The following is a 22,378-nucleotide window of genomic DNA, read 5'->3' as shown; positions in this document are numbered from 1 at the left end:
CTGAAAAAAAAACCATTCCTGAAACAGAATCACAATCCCTTTTGAATCCCACTTTCAGGATAGCTAGTCCACGAGGCCGGGCAGAGGGCTGAGGCAAAAACTGCACTCCTCCTGATCCCTTTACTGGAGCTACAGGCCAGGAAGTACTTTCCAAATGCATGCTGTAGCCTTATTACACTGGGTTGTAGAAAATAAGTCATCAAGTATATCAACTGTAGAATTTAGGTATTTCACCACTTATAGCTGAGAAAAAAAATCAATAGTTTATTGTTTTCCTAAAATGTGACTTTGTCTAAAACAGGGTAAAATAGTATTCATCAGCACTTGTTTATAGAACTACGCAGTGGGAGCTTAAGATCACAGGATGCTGCTTGTCTGTGATTGACAGCTTACCAAACTTCAAGCGAGCTACCACAAAGTATTTAACAAAAAAATCAACCAAAACTGTTTTCTTGACCTGCTGCACATCCAGACGGCCTTCACATGACAAACATGGACATATGCCGTAATGATCTGTGGTTTATGCCAGGAGCCGAACTTCTCAAATTGTGTCCCCGGCATAAATAGCTTTGCCAACGTATAGCACTGCTGCAGAATTGGAGTGCCATCACAGAGGTCAGCTGGTGAACGCTCCCCCTCTCTTTTCTGCTCTGCCTCAACCCTCGCTGCTGTACAAATGCCAACTGACAACAACTGACACAGATGGTGAGCAGAAACACAGAAGGACAGGCAAAGGAAGAGAACCACCCACAGGAGTAAGAAAACAGGAAGACTCTACACACACTGTCCAAGAGAGGATATTGCCTGACAATATTATCAACTGATTTATTTTAAACTTTTTTTTTTAATTTTTAATCTTTTATTTTTTCTACTTTTTAAATTATTCTTTTTTTTTTTCAGCACATGCCATATGAGAATTTGGGGATTATAAAAGTACCTGAAAGAATTGCTAGGTTTTCAGCATGCATAGCTGTTTGTATTTACAGGTTTGTATGTACAGGGATGGGCCAAAAACAGACTGCTCTACAGTACTGGGTTTATTTACATCCAGGTCAGAGGGAGAGGTCAATGTCATAACTACAGATGTGGGGGTGAAGGGTCACATGCATAAGGGGTCAGAGAAAGCTCATACGGCTGAGTACAACTTGGATGATGAAGACACAGAACAAAACACGGCAAAAGAACATTACTGTTAATTCAACAACACCACGCCTCCCCCACATACCCTTTTTGCTTTTGAATACGCTCAATAAGGAGTTTTCAGCAACTGATTATTGCGTAACACTATACAAGGACATTTCTATTGCGAGTCCATGAGGTCCATGGGTATTGAGTCGACACTGAGATTGGAAGACTTGGATCTGATCCCAGAGCAGTTCCAGAGCCGTAGTAGTGGATCCCAGGCTAAGTGCAGGCTCATTGCTGCTTATCTACAGTCAGCTTATTGCAGGGTGTTTTGTGAGCATTTCTCAGCATTGGGGTGCATTTTTGTTACCCACAAAAAGCAGATATACACAGATGAACTGTCCTGCTCCTTTGGTTTATCATATTGCTGTAGTGCACTGATCTTTATTTATTATTTTTTTGTTTTTTATTGTAGCATAGAGGATCATTTTAGATTTAGGGTTGTTTTGGTGCACTTCGTCTGTCCCATCTTCTCCCCTCCCCAAATCAGTGTGGTTATAGCAGAGCTGTTTTTCTTTTGGGGAATGTTCAAGTGTAGTCTCAGGTGATTCAAAACAAGTCCTGGTCAAGTCTCAAGTCTGTATTGGAGTCTTTCAGGTCTTTGAATGCTGACTGTTGTGTTGCTGTTGTTTCATTTTTTCCTTTCCGATACCAATTTCAATACCTGAACTTGGGTGTCGGCCAATACCAAGTACCGATCTGATGCTATCTGAAACTAAAGCGTTGCGTCCTGTACATGTTGCCTTTTTACTGGTGGGAATTTGCAGTGTAAAATGCTGCCAACTTTGCTAACATCTTGCTGTGTAGGCTACTATTAAAAAAAATATTTCTGGAAAAACTGCAGGTGTGAAACTACTTTTAAGTTTATTGAATAATTACGTAGTATCAGGTCGTTGCTTAGACGAGCTAGTCACTGATACCCAATCCAGCACTCCAGAAGCATTTCCAATACTGCCATTGATATCAGAAAACTGTAAAGACTGTCCTCACTAATGACATGGCGGCACTAGTCAAATCTTTTTACATAGCTGAGGCCAAGTCCTCTCAAGGCAATGTATTAGAGCTTTTAAAGAACTATAATAAATGGCTATAAATGTACGTAGATGGATCCATGTGACTGGCGTTTTGAACAGGCCAATTGCACAGCAATAGGCAGGTCAACTCGACAATTTAATCACAATGATTTAGTAAATGCACTTTTTTTTAACTACATCTACAAAACCTTTTGCAGTAACCTGCAAAATGGCAAATTGCGGTATATTTTTTTTTGTTGTCCAGTCAGAACTGTTCTAGTTTTGTTTTCAAGTCTCGTGTCAAGTCCAGCTGTCAGGCGAGTCAAAGTCTCCAGCTCTGGGTAGTAGAGAACAACTCTAAAACACCACAGATGTTTCTCTGAAAACTACTGTACACAAGGTAATGATTCACATTTAGTTGCAGAAGATAGAAAGACACACAGCAAAATCCATCAGCTTGTAGACAGCTAAATTTACAGGCATAATCTACAGTTTCACATGGGTTAGAAATGGCTGTCAACACCACAGATGTGTATGATGCACACTGGTTCAGTGATGTCACCTTTGTGTAGATTGTCCCAAATGTTTATTTGCGTATCTGTTCGTGCTCGTGTGCAGGCGCATGCTTGTGTCTGGGCATGCACGTATGAATACCGTATGCGTAATTGTGCAATGTGAGTGTATCGAGGTTGCTGCACACCCCCTCTTGGTCTCTTTCTCGCTACCTTACACACCCCTTTCCTCCTATCTGCAAACACACACACACACACACACAATGATAGATGGCTGTGGTGGGTGGTTGAGCATGTTAATGCCTAATCTCATCAGCCTTATCTTCTACAGAGGTCACAGGGTCAAGTGGTGAGGGGGATGAGCTAAACACCAATAAGATAGCACATTGCTGGACACACAGCACAAACAGTCAATGCACTGCTGCTCCATGCTCTAACTGGACTGTAGCAGCAAGCATAGAAACAGTAGTACAGACTTTTCTAGGAAAAAAACTGGAGACATCATTAAGAAGTCAGCCGTGTAAATCTGGATTATGAGAGTGAAAGTTTTTTATCAATATTTGTACTTGCAGCAGGACCAGTGTTTGGTAACTGGTCACAAACAAACTGCTTTGAAAGTCAGCCAAGTTCAAGGGGGCGTCAGCGAGTCAGAGCATGCAGCAGTGAAATCTTCAGTGGAGTTTAAAAGGCATTTAGCTTTCAGACAAGCTAAATCAGATGCCCTAAGCGAGGGAGATGAGTTAAACTGAGCGCGTGTGAACCTGCAACTCAGAGACACTGCTTGGCATTTGTCTGTCTTTGATATAGCGACATGTGATGTGGATGAAGTTATCGCCCCACTGGCAGGTGAGACAGACAGCGGCACACAGAGAGATGCTGCCTTTTCATCTGCTGTTTACCAGCTCTCTCATCACACTGCACTTCAAACACACTCAATCTGCTGCTGCGACGTTACACACCAGGGCTCCTCCTGGCGGAAGTTTACTTAGAGCTTAGAGGGGGGTGTGTGTGTGAGTGTGTGTGTGTGTGTGTGTGTTGATGAGAAAAAAAATGTTTCTTGGATTCCGGTTGGTGTGTGTATTTCATTCGTAGCATTTGCATTTATGTGCATATTTTTGTACTTGCATGTGAAAGTATAAATGCTTTAGACCTCAATGGATCTTTCCACTTCATGTGTGTTTGTCTCACAGCTGCTTTAGGAAGCTGTTCAAACAGTTGGCATGTAATGTGGCTCCATTATGCATGTGTGTATGTTTGTGTGTCTTGCCCATGTTTGACTACAACGTATACGGGGTTGTCTCACTGTGTGCCAGTGCTCTGTGCTAAACATTAGTCCTCAGCCTCCACATCAGTGTTCCCTCTCACTCTCTCTGCCCCCCATCTCGCTCTCGCCGCCTCTCATTGGGAGATAAAGAGGCGAGCCATTTCATGTGGCCGTATAGAAGTCGTCTCCAGCCCCGGAGTTTGCAGGGAAGCTGTCACAGCAGCTTTTAGCCGGAGCTGCAACATGAAAGATCCTTCTTTGAGCAGTTGGGTTATGTGTGTAATTCTCTCTGACGTGTTTATTCTGCTGCAATTTCAACTTTCATTTTCAAATGTCACAGAAATCTCCCTCCTCCAAGAATATCCCTACTAATTACTGACTGATGGGACAGGGTGTATTAGAGAACTTAGCAGGTTGCGTCCAAATACTGTTTTACTTTCACAGTGCGTCTTGGCTGGAGACGACATGAAACATGAGTCAATTTCGGGGTTGAGACTTGAGTGATCTTCAGATTTAAACTAAAAAATGAGAGCGGACTTACTGAGAAAGAGTCGGAGGGAAAGCCTTGTGGTGTGTGGTGTGTGTGTGTGTGTGTGGTGTGTGTGTATTGTACATCTATAACAAACCAACTTCTGATTCAAACATGTAGGTACATAATTGTTTCTTGCATGATTCCCAATACTTATTCTCACTTTTGAAAGCCTGGCTGAACCCATATACACATCATGTGAAAATATACATATTCATAACCACAACATTAAAACCTGCTCTTTTACACTATACATAAAAACTGTAGTTTCCCTGGTGATTCCCATCCAGACAGGAGCTGGTGTCATTTTCATGTTCTCACATTCTCCACTGTGAGTCTGTACATCTGTAGCATTCTCATGGTCCCATATAGCCAGAGGTCCTGTACACACCGGGTAGAGAAATAAATAAATAAATATATGTATATAAATATATGTACAGTAAGGGGTTATGCCGTTCCCATGGTAATATGACCCAGTCATCATGGGCTGCAGGGAGAGGGGAGAGACAGCGTGTGGAGTCTTTTTTTTTTTTTCCTGTTGACACTCTGTCCTGCTGTCTCTTTTCTGTGTGTGTGTATGCGTGTGTGTGTGTGTGTGTGTGTGTGTGTGTGTGTGTGTGTGTATGTGTATGTGTATGTGTGTCTCACAGAGGACACAACGATGTGGTCGGTGTTCGTCCTCTCTTTTTCTCCGACCAGGACACGTCCTACTGTCTGAGTCAGTAAATGGGCTCTCTGCATTTTGTCTCCTCCTGCAGGCTGATGCCGTCTCGTTGTCTCAGTCTCACGACTCGCCCACTGAACTCGTATCTCGTTCTCTCTGTGTTTCTCTGTCCATAGCAACAGGGGGCGGCCACCACGGTGTACTGTGCCGTAGCTCCGGAGCTGGAGGGGTTAGGCGGCATGTACTTCAACAACTGCTTCCGTTGCCAGCCGTCCAGCCAGGCCCTGGACCAGAACAGTGCTGCCAGCCTGTGGGAGCTGAGCGAGCGCCTGGTCGCTGAGAGGTCAGCAGGCATACAGGCCCTCTGATGAACAGAGGAGGAGGTGGACTAGCCAAACAGGAAGTAAAGAGGAAGGATGGTGTGTCACAGAAATGTCCATGTATGTATGACTGGAATAAAAGGTAACTGTCCTCTGACTGCACATTACAAGAGAGCTGCCAAACCACGGAAGTCCATCTGGATATGTCACGTCACTACGGGGGCTAAAACACACTACATATACAGTACAGGAGGGGTTCATATACACTCTATTGAATAAATTAAAGTTTGAGTTGTGTTCAGCTCCACTGTGGTAGTTTACAATGGGAGGGAGGGGACGGGAGAAGATTTGGGAGGAATTCAGGGATCTCTTTAAGTTTGTCTGTTTTTATAACTCTCTGAAGTCTTCTCCATTTCACGACTGTCTATTTAAAAGAGCAAAGTTCAAAGAAGCAGATGACCTGTGTTGCTAACAGTACAGGGTTACCTATTAAGCATACACTCTATGGCATATGCATCTGTTCCCAGCAATAGTGTATTATATGGCAAATATTGTGTCTTCCCAATTTAATTCAGTGTCCTCTTGTCTAGTTCTACATAGATGTGGATGTTTCCTATTGAGATACAGAGAGTTGGTTAATCGTTGTGCTAAATCTTTTTGGGCATAGAAGAAATAAGGAGTAATGGGCATGTGACACTCATGGGTATATAAACACACTAGAGGTATGATTCTTATGGCTATATACATTATTCTGCAATAATTTTATTTCTTATCAATGTCCCTATTAGTTTTCTGTACAGTATTTACAATATCCTGATTTCTGGGTATGTGCTAAAGGGGTATGGACATCATATTTTTTTTCTGTTTGCTATTTGACTCAACCTATGTATTGATAATCTATACTCTGGTAAATCTAAATTACAATTTGGAGGTATTTGTTGGGTGATCCGTGTCCATTTGAATAGCAAATACAGATGGTGATGAATCTTATTTCCAGAGTCCAGGACCTTTAATTTCTGTATCTTCCCTTGTTGTTGGAGTAGAAGAATGTGAGCGATTTCAGTCCCCTGTTTTTTTTTTTGTTTGTTTGTTTGTTTTATCATCATTGTTTTATTATTGAACTCTGGCTTTGGGTTTGCTGTGGATTGGGTGCCCTGAAGCCGCTGTTGGGACGCTTTTGAGACATTGTGCTTTATGGCAGTCTGGGTGCCGTAGGTCGCTCTTGAAACATCAGCATTCCAGTGTCATGATATCTGTAAGAAAAACAAATGAGAGAGAACATTTAATAAAAGTCTGTTTTACAGTAACACGTGTGTGAAATCCTTTCAGACACAAAAGTGGAGGTCCATTCATTTGGAGGCCATTAGGGGGAGATATTTGTGTAGGGAGCTGACAAGTGAGCAACACTGAAGTCTAAGCACAACTGTTCCTGAGGAGAAAATGTATTCAGTGTGTATTAAGAAAGCATTAACGTTACACAGTGTGTTTGATGATACATTTAATTCACTTTTTCTGCTTTGTTCATATGCTGACCCGGGTGCAAAGGACAGATCAACCAGCTGTGGATCACCAGCTGCCTCATACATCACTACTCCAATCAGAAAAGCAGAAAACTCTTCCCGGCCCACACACAAACACAAACATACAGAGTTACAGAGTCCCTTTCATGCCGACACAGTTACAGAACACACACTCACACTTCAGTCAGAAACACGCTGTGCTTTTACACGGCCATGGCCTACCCAGAAACTGATACCGATGTCCTGCCCTGTTATAATCTGTAACTGCACCCAGAGTACAGGTGTCTTATCGCTGTCCTTTCACAGCACAGAACACACCTGGAACAGAGATACAACACACACTCATACACACCCTCTGCAAGAGCAGTCAGTGTCTGGTATGTACCCAGTGAGGAGTGAGAAAACAAGCAGATTTTATAGAACTGTCCAGGTGCAGTGCGGTGCTGTGACCCCAGAGTGATTTTGCCACAGTCATGCTAAATAGGAGCAAACAGCAATGTTTGCTACACCACTGCTACAGTGTTAAAAATGTTAATACCAAGGTTTCTTCCGGCTGCTGTCCGTGGTGCTGATCATTCATACTTTAATCCCAAGAAAAAAATTGGCTCTCATGGGAGTTTGCCTTTTTGTTTATCAGTTATAGTCAAAGCATTTTTTTTTTCTTCCTGACACGAGCTTCTGTGCGAGACAACACTGTTCCCTTCCACAGTGTCAGCCTGGTCCAGCTTTGAACAGACATATTTCCCAGTTATTAAGTGTTTAGCGTGTCAGCTGTCTAGGTTCCCTCTGCTTGTTCTCTGACCCCAGTGACTTGTTTTAGTTAGTCCGCTTACTGCGTTTATTGTTTCCAATTGCAGACTTCCTTTCTGGTAGTGTCACTACTGAATAGACTAAAAGACAATTCCTGCCTCATCTAGGGTCTGATATATAAAACAATGTGTACATATGTGCACATAAAATGTACGTACGAACAAAAGCCAAAAATGCTGTGCACCAAAAAATATTGGACAGTTTCTACAGTCAGGCATCCACCTCATCATCTGCATCACCAATTTCCCGTCTCCAAAATGTTCTGAAGTATTGAAGTATTGGTCGAAGTTTCCATCAAGTATTTTATTTGCGGGTCACAAATTTTGCGTGGGAAATGGCGTACGCCTCTTTCAGGCCTTGTTTTGTGCGTACAGAGTGTTTATAAGTGAGACCCCTGGTCTGTTTTGTTGGCAGGGGTGTAGCACCAAATTCTGGGCCCTATGCATAAGCAGTCTGTGGGCCCCATGCCTTTCCTCCCTTGATCAATGTCTCACGCAACTTTTACATTTTTTTTTTTTTAACAGAATCAGTTTTCTTTCTTTCTCTCTGTCTTTCTCTCTTTCTTTCCCCTTTTGGAGCCCAAATTTCCCTTCTTTGGGGAAAGACACGACAGTGTATGTTGAAGCTCCAGCAGCTGAAGCACTCACTCACTTGGCTTTTGCTGCATTTACAGATGAATCCTGGAGCAGGGGTGGACTAAACCATTTTGCACCTTTCAGGGGTGAGAGGGGCCTCAGAGAGCTTCCACCATTTTTTATACAAAGTTCAGCCTCTCAACTCATTTATTCAGCCAGTTTTAATATAGTTATGGCACTAATTACTTAGAAACAAAAAAATCAAACAAAACCAAACTTTTCATCCCAGGCTTTTCAAGCACCCCCTCCCATTGGGGCCCTGGGTAATCAGTCCCACTTTTACCCCCACTACAATGCCTCTGCTTGTTGGGTCTGACTCCTGGGTTGTGTTGCACTTTACTGCTGTTGAAATATCATTTTATTCAAAGAAATACTTGAAGAAATAACTTGAGATAGTTATTTGATTGCAGAGTCTGTGATGATCCTAAAGAGGGTAACTCCACACCTGATGCATCTGTAATGTTTGCTCCCTCTCTTGCACCTCCCTGCTAAAGGAAGCTGCTAATGATGAAGGCATCATGCTTAGCCAAGCTCGCAGGTTTAGCTTATCAATGACAGCTCTATGAAAGTGGAGCTATAGAAAACCGAAAAAACAGACAGAGCGTTTGAGGAAGCCTTCGATTGGAGGGGCGGACTCGAAGACACAAATGAGGATCTCCAGGCGAACAAACAAACAACCAGATGTCCGTGCTGCTGTGCACTGCAGTGGCCGATCCATGGGTGTGTGCCTGAGTGAAGAGGGAGGGCCCTGCCTGGCTTTCATACAAAGTCCTATCGATCAGGCCCTATCGGAATCATCTGATAGCTAATCAATAAGCTACACTTCCTCTCAGCGAGCAGGGAGGAGAAAGAAGCACGGCTCTCACAAGAGTAGGACCTTGATCCCTTGACCCCACACTCAAGGCCTCGCACACACACACACACACACACTTTTTCATCATCTCCTCTCTTTATTTCTGTCACTTTATCTCTCTCTTATAATAACAGTACAAGACAATATAATAACCGAAAGCCTGTGCAAACCAAATAACCAATATACATTAGAATGTTATTTTAATTAGTTGGATTTACAGTTGATTTTTTTTCCCCTTCACTGAGTTTATTTCAATTTGGGCCGTAATTGTTTACGACTGACCATTTCATTTTCCATTATTGTTTTTATTTCTTCTTGTGATTAATTTCACCTCTCAAAGAATAATTATGAGAGGATTGATTTGATTATGCCTTTGTTCTACTCCTATTGGCTCCATTGACTGAGAGAATGCCATGTTGCCATTTCGAGCGGATATATTTAATGATCACAATCAATGTTAAAGCTCTCTCTAGACTCAACTAACTCAATAAATATCTGCCAGGAGGAAATTTACCATCTAACTACAGCAGGCAATAAAGTCTTGCTCTCTGTCCTCCTCCCTCCCCCGCGCTCTCGTTCCACCTCTCTCTTTTGAGGATGATATTGTGATTAAAACTGTTGATCAATTTTCATAAAGTATTACTGTGGAGTCGATGGAAACATTATTTCCCTGCAATATCTTGCACATGTGCTTTGCTTGCACACAGCTTTTTTAGGATGGAGCCTGAGATTATCTATTTTTTAGTAATTGCAGAAAGAAAAATTAGCTGATGATTCCCCCAGACTCCCTTTGTACTTAATTAGTACATTTTAATAAAAAGGAAACGTCTGCTGGTCAAAGTAAAATCTCTTTATTTTATGTCTTGTTTTGCAGATTTTTGAAAATGCAATTTTAATTCACTTTTACGACAACAAAACCACTATAGTGTGTGTGCATGAGGCTTTGGAGGTAAACAGTGCTGCAGGGCTGCCCCGTCTCGCTGTGCCGCATGCATTTCTCGCTGAGATGTAACGAACCAGTAGCACTAAAATAGAAGAAGACACACGGCTCAGAAACAGACTGCAAATAATATGTGTATGTTTTATATGACAGGAAGTATCGCATTTTAAGTAGTCCTCTCTTTGCAAATGATTAAAGTTGTATAACACGAAGATGCTGGAGTTGTTGGCACATGCAACAAAGCAGACGTTCCTCTCCGTTTCAGTCTTGCTTTTATAAAGATTCTTTGAGGCAGCATTGATAACATTTGGATCCAGATAGCTAGTGATTCAGTGAGCCTGTTCACTATCAAATGCACTTATTTCCCCCTGCAGATCTGCTTGTGCAATCTATAACTTTCTCTGTTTTTATTGAAGTCTCAACACGGCACCTTTGAGGAAATCCTTCCAGCCCCAAATCCCCAGCGTGTCCTCACCGCTAGACAGCATGACCTTGTAAACCCTGAGTTATTTTACTCACCCATTGTGTGAGGATAGAAAGAAAAGAGAGAGAGAGAGAGTGAGAGGGAGAAAGGAGGGACGAGGGGGGGGTAGAGAAAAAAGAGCTCCTGCCTGTCACAGCTTTCAAACACAAAGAAAAATGAGCACTTGGGCTGAAGTACAATTATTAGCCCCTGTCTACAGATTCATCACACTATAGAGAGGGAGGGAGAGGAGGGGGGGGAGATAGAGAGGAGTGGAGCAAGAGGTGGAGTCGAGGAAGGTAGAAAAAAAGAGCTATATAGGTACGGAAGATGGAAAGACGATGAGGAAACAAAACTGAGGAAACAGAAAATAGGGCTGTTACGCTGTGAGGGAAAACTGAGAGTGAGCCAGGCGGGGTGTAAGGTGGAGCATGCAAAGCTACCGCAGAGTCGGGAGAAGAGAGGGGGAGGGAGGTTTTAGGGGAATAAAAGAGTGAGGAAAAGAGAAAGAGCAAGGCAGAGGTAAAGGAAGGTAAAATGAAATAAGAGGATTTGTCAGGCCAGTGGTTGGTGGCAGTAATAAAGCCTGCTAATCTGAGGGAGAACGCTTGGCTGCTCTCACACTGACTCTCTTGACGCCCCACTTTACCACCGGGCCAAGCCAAGGTCACACACATGTGATCATGCCAGTCCAAACACACACACTCTCTCTCTCTCACACACACACAGTCCATGCATGTTCTCAGCCTGTCCCATCACCCTTTTGTGAATCAAATGTGTTTCCACCTGAGCTTCTTCTAAACGTCTTTCACACACTTCTTTTTCTCTCTCACCTTTTCTCTCTGCGTCTCTCGTTTTCTTGTTTGGCGTCATCTCAACCACATACACACACACGCGCGCATACACACCCTCAGCCATGTTGATTTTGAAATCTCATTTTTCTCTGTTTCTTAACTGGCTCCGCCGTGTGAATCAATACCTATCAAAACCATTACATAAATACATCTGTCACAAGCAGATAGTAGAGTGGGGATGTAATGTGTCTGGTTAAGGCCACCATAGGGTGAAAGGAGATATGTTGTGTGTGTGTGTGTGTGTGTGTGTGTGTGTTCTCAGAGGACAGCGAGTGTCATTTTGTGTGACCAGGTGTGTCGGGCGGAGAGAAAGGTTGTTATTGAGCTGCGGTAAATGACGCATAACCTGGCGCACCGCTTACTTAGCCCCGGACCCCTGTTCTCTCTGTCTCCTTTTTGTCAGTCGGTGTGTGTGTGTGTGTGTGTGTGTGTGTGTGTGTGTGTGTGTGTGTGTGTGTGTGTGTAGTCATGGGCATGTCTGTATAATTTCTTGAAGGCTGCAGGTCTAAAGTGAGTGCATGATAAGTGGTAAAATATAGTGGATGCACAAGAGAGGCTCCTGGCTGTATGAAGCCGTACTGTAGGTGTGTTTACATGACTGGGAGCTACTTAATAGTCCTTAAAATGTAGCCTATGGTATCGTTTGAATGTTTACAATACTTGTACCGATGTATTACCAGAGTTTTAGTGCCAACACGGTAAAAGATAAAGATGTTTCTCTACTAAACCCTTTTAGAAAAAGAAGCCAAAACTCAAATGTTAAATGTCTCACAAAAGCATCTATATTGAACAGAGTAAAACTGGCTAAAATCAGGAACAATCTGATAGTAAACAACATCACCAATCTGAGCAGACTTTCAGTGCTTGCTTTCAGTACTTGACAGTTTTCAATAGTCAGAGTCACACAATCTTTTTGGTCAGTACATAAATAGAATTGAGCCAGCCCTACTCTGAATACACACACTCCATGCAGCTCAAATACAAGCCTGATTCTAAGTTGGGACACTGTGTAAAACGTAAATAAAAACAGAAAGTAATTATTTGCAAATCCTTTGACATACGGTAAAACTCCAATTAATAGCCTGGGCTATTATTTGCTTAAATCATGGGACAGGCCTTTAAATCCTTTCACACAAAACTACTGCTCAGCAAAGATCGGGAAACCCAATCAAGTTGTTTTATGAATATTACTTATATAAAAATTAGGCTTCAGATAATATATCAATTATGAATCATTTATTTGATCTAGCTTCGACAGAGCGCATCAGACAGAGTGAGTTACAGCACTCGAGGATCACGGCATCTGGCATACCGACACAACACCACTTCATCCTGTTAAAACAATACTCACAACTTTAATTCCTTTGATACAACAATGCGGTTTTATACATCCGTAGAACTTCTATTAAAAAAATGAACTGCTTGGCAACCAGACCAGGCATCTAAATAAATTGTCTAAAGACAGGCATTTATTTTTTAAAAACAGGCTAGTAAAAGGGACTAGGCATTTTATTGGGACTATAGCCTTTAAATTGAAGTTTTAAAGTATATTCAATTGAATACAGCACAAAGACAAGATATTTAATGTTCAAACTGATAAATCTTATACTTTTTTGTGAATATAAACTTGTTCTGAATTTGATGCCCACACCACATTCCAAAAAATTTGGGATGGAGGCATATCTACTGCTGTGTTACATCACCTTTTCTTTTAGCAGTACTCAGTAAGTGTTTGGAAACTGAGGACACTAACAGTTAATTTATTCATTTATCTTTTACGATTTTTATTTGGGGCCTTTTGCCTTTAATGGATAGGACAGCAAAGTATGAAGGGGGGAGAGAGAGAGAGGGGTAATGACATGCAGCCAGGGATGCAAGTGGGAATCAAACCCAGGCTGCTGCAGCAAGGATGGATCTTGGAACATGGATGTCTGCTCTAACCACTAAACCACCGACACCCCAACTGTTAATTTTTAAAAGTGAAATTTCTTCTCAAGATTCACAAGCTGGACCCCCAAAACCTCCAAGAATTTAAAGACTGTCTGTGTGGAAGAATGGACTAAAATCCCATCTGAACACTGTGAGACATTAGGGCTTGTCCAAGTATTAAATAAATCTGAGTAAGGATGTTCAATATATTTTCCTGTCATTCCGCTTTATTGCACATGATTTTATGAATTGAAATGTTGAGATTTCTTTATTAGTGCTGTTTTATTGAGTTAATACCAATGTCTGGCCTGAATTTCGTGTAAATTGGTGCATTGGAAATACCTGTGATGAAAAAAAAAAAGATGTCTTGAGTACATCTTTTTTTCCCCACTGTATGTTGATAAGGATTTACAAATTATTGCTTTCTGTTTTTACACAGTGTCCTAACTTTTTTGGAATTGGGGTTGTTCATGTGGAGCATTAAAATGCACAGCTGTATGAAAAATGTGGGCCACTACCTTGACAGAGAGCACAAGGAGAGAGATGGAGAAGAATGTCGATGGAAGGAGTGATAGGGAGAAAGATGGAGGGAAAGAGAAGTGAGAGTGTTTCATGTCCTCTTCTGTCTCTGTTAAGGTTGTATTCTCTCAGCAAAAGAACCAAACAAACATAATCTTTGTATTTCTCTCACCCAAACACAAATATGGAGCATGTCTCATGTTTTTCTTGCAGCAGTTTCTTATTCTGTTCTTTTCTCCTCATCAGTCTTTAATGTTGTCATTTTCACACCTCACTTTGACAGCGGCGACCGTGATTGACGGCGTGATGCAGATTTACATGTCATGCTGAAATAGCACAATAACCTGCGCACAGATAATCACCTCATTGAGAAACGCTCCGGCCTCTCTCCACTCACAATTACTATTGTGTATTTGATCATATAACCACTCTCCAACAATGCACTTAATGGGCTTATTGGCAGCGGACCAGAACTTGCTTGTAAATAAGCCTGATGGTGTTTGATTCTAATAAATTAGGCTCATATATGCAAACACGGTAAAATCATAACAATATCCAAATGTGTGTAGGCAGAGGTGGGGTGGCGACAGGCGGAGATTTATGCTGTGACCAATTGGCCGGCCCCATCACTCACTCAGCTATCTTCAACTTTTTTATTTGTTTAATTTCCAAATGTGATTGCTACGCCACTCCCGCTCATGCTGATAAATGCAAAGGATCATGGGTAGAGGAGGCCAAGATTAATACGCATAATTTTTCAACTGGACCAATCCAAAAAAAAAAAAAGAAAAGAAAAGAAAAAGAAAGGAATGTGCTAAGAGCTCTGAGGAGGAATAAAAGCCATTTCTGCTGGGACATGATGTAACCGCGTACTATAAGGTAAATAAATGCATTTTCTCTCTGTCTCTCTCCCTAATTGGGGCTGTTTGGGTGAAAAGCCTTTTAAGCGAATACAAAAACAAAGCCAAAATACACTGAAAGAGCTTGATGACCTCATAGCTTCATTTCTGTCATTTATTTACCTGCATAATGTGAGTTCCCACGGTTTTACTGTCTATTCTGTGAGATACAACTCCCCTGTGGGCACTGAAGCTCACACACACACATACACACACATTGCGTCTTTTAAATGTCTTTTAAAATCTCATGTTACATTATTCTCTCCACCATCAGTTATTGTAGACTTCTTTAGTCAGTTTGGCACAGGCACCCTGTGCTCACAGGACAGGTGACACAAGGCAAAAAAAGAGGTCAAACAGTAAAACATACAAACCTGAAATGTAAGATAAGTTTTAATTAATGAAGTTATAGCAAACAGCAATAAATTTAATTAGCAATAAATTATTTTAAGTACAACAAATGGGGTAATAGCCTAATTAACCTTAGGCTGATACTAACAACAACAACACCAACAACCTGGCTAATAAGAGGACGCTGTATTTTTGTGAGGCACCTTTGAGAAAGAGTGGTTAGTAACTCTGGAAGAGCAGAAATGTGTGTGTTCATGTGGAGAGCAACAGTGTGTGTGTGTGTGTGTGTGTATTATAAATGGAAGGGAGAAGAGTCACCTCTCAAAAACACACTCACATACCTACGAGATTAATTACAAGTACCGTGAATCACTGTGCAATTAATTAACTCATCCTTAGTAATGAGTGTGTGTGTGTGTGTGTGTGTGTGTGTGTGTGTGTGTGTGTGTGTGTGTGTGTGTGTATGTATGTGTGAACTGTGCGTACTGTGTGTCATACAGACAGCCCCTCCATCTCTCCACCTCTCGCCCTGTCCCCTCTCTAATTGCTTCCCTCTCTATTAAAATGCAGTCTGCTGTGACATCACTCAACCCTCTGTTAGAACAGGCCAGGGCACTGGGCAAACCACACACACACACACACACACACACACACACACACACACACACTCACAGGTACATGTACATACACATAGTTAATCTTATAGAACACGGCTTGTGTGGATTTTACCAGAGATTTGGGACGCTGAGAGGAAGCAGGAGATTTTGTCTCTTTAAAAGGTGAATCTGAGTCAGAGTAAACCTGTGGTGTGACGTCTTTCACATCTGAGGTCTTCCTGCCTCTGTGTTAGTGTGTGTATGAGTGTGTGTGTTTGTCAGTGGAAGCGGGAACACTGACTGAGCTGTAGCTACATCTAGACAGACTCATGTGTGTTATGTGTGTGTTGTTGGCCTCAATCAAAGTCAATGTTTATTAGCATTCAGGAAATTGTACTGTGGCAGTGAGATCATATCATGTTATTGTTTCACAGAATTATGTTTACAAATTAAAAACTGTGTGTAATAATTAGAAACTAACAAAGTGAGTGGTTAAAGTTTCTGTTTTACATCTGCAGAAATGTTTCAGATGTAATGCATAGCAGTGGAGACACAGTTCCTAATACTCAGCATCAATTTGATTATCTTGTAAGATAGATAGGTAGAAGTGATTTTGCACTTTTGGTTATTTTACATAAATTTACATAATTATTTAGGACACATTATAACTGTTAATCTATCATTTTACTTTATCTTTTTTAAGTAAATCATCATCAGAAAAACACTGGACTGTCTATCAGAAGGTGATGAAAATGTTAAAACAGTAATAAACACCAGAGTAAAAACATAATATATGTATAATTAAACTATTATTACTAATGGTATTTTATCTTTATATAATATTTGAAATCAGGTGAAGGGAAATAGGGTGGAGCTACCTTTACCATATCCTAATATATATCAGTATTTATTTAATATAATATATTTGTAATAATGTGATTGACAATTCTCTGTCGCACAGCCTTAAAGTGTTGTTTGGCAGGAAGTGTAGCCGACAATATCACCTCTTTTCCACTACACTAAGAATCCACCAACGCCCACTAACAACTGGCTTTTGTGAATTTAATGGGAAATGTTACAGTCAGCACTCACATCCAGGACAAATGACTTTGCAGTATTTATGGGTATTGATGGGCTCCAGCTCTGGTTGGCTCTGATCAGCAGTGATAGAAGTATGACACCAGGGTTGACGCACTTAGTTTACTGGGAAGATGAAATGACTGGCTGCCACAAAATATTGTCTGTCTCCATCCAAGCAGTGCTCAAACATTGTTCAAATTTAGTCAGCACTTAGATTTAAAAAGAGAGACCGCATTCTCACTGGCCACCATGCTGCTTCCTACTGTTCACTAACCTGTTTTCTGGCCCATCCATAATGTTGAACATGACACACCAGAAAGAACAAAACACAACAAACAAACAAAAAAAATCTTGTCTACTGCAAAGCGTGCTCACAGCTCTAGTCTACTGGCAATAGGAAGGAAGTTTATCATATATTTTTAGTGTTCCTGCATTTTAAAATACCTGCACATACAAACTCATTTTGTGTGAACATGTGAATATTCTCCTCACTGTGTTCATCTGTATGGAGTGAACACATACTAACACATAAATAGTACATGTATTGGGTCAAGTACAAAACTGCATCAATTGAAGTGATATTTATTCATCCTTCGATTCTGATTCTTTCAAATACAAGATGAAAAACACGACAATAAACCAGCAAGTAATGTCTGACGCCCCCTCCCCACTCTCTTTCTCTCATTCTCTCTCTCTCAGAGCTAATCTGATTGGTGCATAAATCATGCTGACATCAGCACGGGTGGAAGTTGGCCTGCTCCTACACACACACACACACACACACACACAGACCAAGGCTCCTCGGTGAGGTGAGAGCAGCGGCGTGCTCCACGGTGATCATGAGGACAGTGGATAACAGATCTCTCTTTTATCATTCCCTGACTTTCCCTGACATTTAAAAAGCCATTAACACCACTGAGATTCACCCTCGTGTACATTTCATATGGAAGCACCCCCCCAACACACACACACACACACACACACACATACTCCTTTTACACACACACACACACATACACACACACACACACACACACACACATGCTTGCTTGCCACTCACTCAGGGTTTCTACACACCCATGTGTGTGGGAATGATCTCAGTGATAACACAAAGCCCAAATGACACAGACAGAGCAGTGAATTATACCTTAATAAGCTTTTCACACCTGCCCTCCTTTTCTGTAAGATTAAAGAAAAGAGATCCAGCCCAATGCTGGTGTGTTTCAATAGCGGGAAGACACAGCTAGTGATACGCTTATTGATCCCTTGTTTGAATCAATGAGGATTTGGGGCATTGATATCCTTGATCAGAATGCAGTCCTTCCCCCTCCGTCGCCCCCGACATGGTGACAAATGGACAGTAAATGACTGTTGTGTTGGAGTGACTGCCTTTGTGAATGGTAATTATCCACCAATTCAGCCATATATACATGGCTATACTGTAAACACTAACAGCATAATAGTATTTGCTGCTGAGCACTGTATTAATTTATGGCCCATTATTGTAAAGCCCATCGTTACAATGCGAGGGAGCATTTATTGTAATCAGAGGACTGAGAATGGAAGCACTGCTAATGTATGTAATGTACTCGCGAGCAGTCTGCCTGACAAAACTGTACGGTGGCTAATGCGGCGAATGACATACGGCCTCACTCTTTGTTGTTAGCATTTATTAGTGGCGAACGGAGGCCTGAGTGCAAAACAGCCATCGACTAATTATATTCCATTGTGTCTGCGTGGAAAAACACGAAGCAAACATGCTCCGCAGTGATACAATGGTCACCCCACCACTTAATCTGCAGGATATTAACATGAAACTGAAACTAAGCGCGCGGCGCGTCTGGGGCCTGCAGTATGAGTCATGACTGGCAGTGATATACAGCAGAAACAGATATTGAGCTCAGTCATTTAAATGCATGTTATTGTAATTCCACAGATGGCAGAGGCACTTTTGGTGATTATGGATCGGACCTTTTTAAACTCCTCTGAAAACGGCTCTAAATCTTGCGGCCCCGGGGGCGTACAGAGACGTTTAGAAGACACGAGACATGTTTGCATTTGGAAAATCGTGAGAGTGGGTAAAAAGAGAGGAGAGACAAAGTCAGAGAAGGCTTTAGGGAAGGCAGACGGGGTCACGGGTGTGAAATAACTGGCATATTCAAAGATGAAAGGGTGAGAAATTACATGAGGGAAGAGATGGGTCATTTAAATATTCAGACAGATCTAATGTCAAGACGAGAGGCAAAAATACTGGACTACTGAAGAGAGAGAAAGGTCCTATGTGCTGTTCTGTGTCTGTACTCCTCGAGCAGTGTTTGTATTTTTTATTCTGTGTATGAGTATTTGCTCCTGAGAAGGTATTGCAGAATTTTTTTTTAGTTTAGGGCAGCTAAAGCTTGGAGCGTGTGTTCGAAACAACAGCCAGATTCTGGGGAAATACTTTACTGAGTGAAAGAGAAGCTGAGGAGGAGGAGGAGGTGGAGGAAAGGATCTAAACAAAGAAAGTCCCATTCTCTCTATCATCTCCTATAAAGGTCTGCTGAGCTGAAGATATGGCATTGACAGAGTTTGACTCGCTCTCAGCTGCACTTTTAATGCTGCGGGCCAAACAGCCTGCGACTCTAGATAGTAGGTGTACTTACTCACGTCTGTTTTCATCATGTGTGAGAAAGTTTGGCATTAATTCACATCTCCGCTATTAGAGTTTCCACTCACGCTGATATGCGGCTGCGTTTATCTTCGCTCATGAACATAATGAGCTCAAAGACCGGAGATGCTCCTCAAGAGTGATGCGTTGTTTATCATTCCTTCTCCACTGGAGTTTTTATTTTGTCTATCATCCTCCTCTGTGCATCATTTGGTATTCAGTGCAGTGTTATGTACAGTGTTGTCTGGTCTCTGTTGTGCTGTGTTGCAGAGGAGTGTAATGCACTGGGTCTCACCCCTTGTCCATCACTCTGCCTGCTGTAAGTCAGGCAGGCAGCCAGACAACCTCCCACCAGAGAGAAATAGATGAATGGTGGGATTTGGAGGAGATGCACAACAAGAAGGGGAGGGCGCTGCTATGACTCAGAGCATCGGTGCTACGTCAAAAAGTGGATACGAAAATTGTTTGGACAAGGGAAGAGGGACAGAAGGTGAACGAGAGGAGGGGAGGGGTAAAGACAGGAAGAGCGAAAGAGGAGCGAAGTGTTACAAAGATATAATCATGAATGGCTATGAGAGAGGAGTGAGTGAGCAGGTTAGAGATGGAGAGAGACCCAGTGAGTTATGGGAGAGGCAGAGTGAGTGAGATGGTGGAGGGAGAGAGAGCAGCGAGACAGACAGGATGAGTTATAGACCCGGAGAGGGAGAGAGAGCTTTCACACATGGAGACAGCCTGGTGATTTAGGGCTAAAGGACACTGAGACAAGCTCTGCTGCGAAAGGTGATAGACCTAAAGAGTAGTAACAGATCCACTGCAACACTACAGCGTCGGCCGTGTCAGCACTGGAGCATCTGTGCCTTCTCTCTTATCTTATCTACGCAAGCATTCATGCACCACATGTTATGAAGACTAAAGCGTCACGAGAGCACTCCGCCGCTCGAAAGAGACGCTTTCAGATGAGAGCAGTAAGCACATGTTTATCTTGTTTATCAGGATGAAATGATAACGTACACATACAGGGAATAAAAAAAAATATTAAATGGAATGAAACAGCCTGATTGCCACTAAAAATACCAACAAGTCCTTCAAACTAAACAACTAAATAGGCCATTTGTCCTCCAAAATTACCTGTGAGTGTTTTCTGATCTGATTTGCTAATGACATTGTTTAAATGCATATGACCATTACAGAAGTTGAACTTAAAGGTTAAAGTTTGGATAGGTTCACACACAAAAACTGCAGGGTTGAAGAATTATTTCACTGCTAGAAACATGGTCTTTTCATAAAACTGGACTGTCTATGCAGTAGAAAGACACAAATACTTTTGAAATTAGTGCTACGTGACCTGAGTGAACAGAAAAAGGGCTGTGGCATTTGCTTTTGCTCTAGAGCTTGAAAACCTATAACTGCCAGGATGTGCTGCGCCACACCGGACCAATAAACACTCAAGATGGTGGGTGACGTAATGCAAGCTTGGCTGCTTTTCCATGTGAAAAAAGAGATGGCCATGCCTGTAACAAACAACCTCGAATTGCAGTTAAACAGTGAGTTGAAATATGGATCTGAGTTTTTTCAGCCACTGTTTTGACAATACAGGAAACAGTATGGCACCCAATTTTTGTACACAAGCTCTTGTATTACAGCTAAACAGTGCACTAAAATATGTTTCTGAAGACATTTTAGGTGAGAAATAGGCAATACAGAAACAGCATTTTGGTTTGTATTTGATCAGCACTGCCTAGTTTTACTGTTTGGTCTGAGTTTGAGAGATAGGGGCGGGTTTTTCTCTCTCAAGCTTTCGTGTCTGTGGTAGAGGGCATACAACCGCAAATTTGAGCTGGGAGATCTGGGCGCTGGTAAGATGGAGGGAAGTTTACCACAGTGCATTTACACATCCTACCTACATTGTTATGATACAAAGCTGGTTGAAAATCTGCAATGTATCGCTCTGCGCTAAGGAAATGATTGTTGTCATGATGGTTAAATCGGAACACCAGTGATTTTTGTTCTGCACTGCAAAGCTGGGAGACAGAATAAAAAGAAATTGAAGTGGCACAAGCTAAAATATCCTTAGCACAAGTCAAGCTTCAGAAACCCTGGATTCAACTATTTTTATAATGCAGTTCAATAGTTATCGCACATAACCACACCTTGTTTAGCACTGTGCTGGCACTGGAGAAAGGTCTGGCTGAATCCATCATAATTTTGCACCAAGGGAGAAAAATGCTCTGGCTTATTTGTATTTCTTTAAACCAGTCACAATCATCTTGAGCAGGGCTAAGCCCAGGATGCAGTGACAGTGGCCTTGCAAAACAGTGTTATATTTGCATGTCAGCAGGCGAGCTCTGTCAATAAAATGGCTAAATCCCTACAAACATGCAGAGATGTCTCTTTTCTTTGTATGTCTTCACAACTATTCACTGATAAAACCAAGTCGGCCTGCTTCACTGCATGATACAAACTCTTTGTCAAAACTTGCCATTTTCAGCATGTAGATTGCTAGCTGGGAGACTGTTGTTGCTGTTTCACATAGGGGTTTTGACATCGGTGACATGCAGGTAGCAGAAGTGGAGGAGAATTCCATCTGAAATGGGCAGCCTATGAGAGGTTTTGTGTTAAGCCTATATCCAGTGAGCGAGACTAGTTCAGCAGTGTCTTTTATTAGAGCCTTTCTGCCTGGTTAACAGTCTTTCAAACGCCATGCCCCAGACGTCAGACTAGAAAGCTCTTCAGAGCCACAGAACGTTATGAAGCTGTCTCTATAGACTGAGTACTACTACTCATGACAACTGAAC

At 41.9% G+C, this 22,378-nt stretch overlaps 2 protein-coding genes across 2 annotated transcripts in view; one reads left to right on the top strand and one right to left on the bottom strand.

Annotated features, from left to right (window-relative positions):
- The window catches only part of wwox (WW domain containing oxidoreductase), a 160,111-nt gene extending 153,317 nt beyond the window's left edge, over positions 1-6,794 (top strand). Inside the window, exon 9 of the mRNA XM_033634625.2 lies at positions 5,344-6,794. Coding sequence (XP_033490516.2) covers positions 5,344-5,535 — 192 coding nt within the window. The 3' untranslated portion in view covers positions 5,536-6,794. The remainder of the gene's footprint in view (positions 1-5,343) is intronic.
- Positions 6,553-22,378, bottom strand: part of LOC117262012 (MAF bZIP transcription factor b) — a 51,574-nt gene continuing 35,748 nt past the window's right edge. The window contains exon 3 of the mRNA XM_033634626.2: positions 6,553-6,740. The gene's annotated coding sequence lies outside the window, so the exon portion shown is untranslated. The remainder of the gene's footprint in view (positions 6,741-22,378) is intronic.

Source organism: Epinephelus lanceolatus, chromosome 5 (assembly GCF_041903045.1).
Source record: "Epinephelus lanceolatus isolate andai-2023 chromosome 5, ASM4190304v1, whole genome shotgun sequence".
NCBI lineage: Eukaryota > Metazoa > Chordata > Actinopteri > Perciformes > Serranidae > Epinephelus > Epinephelus lanceolatus.
This window is presented reverse-complemented; position numbering and strand designations above follow the sequence as displayed.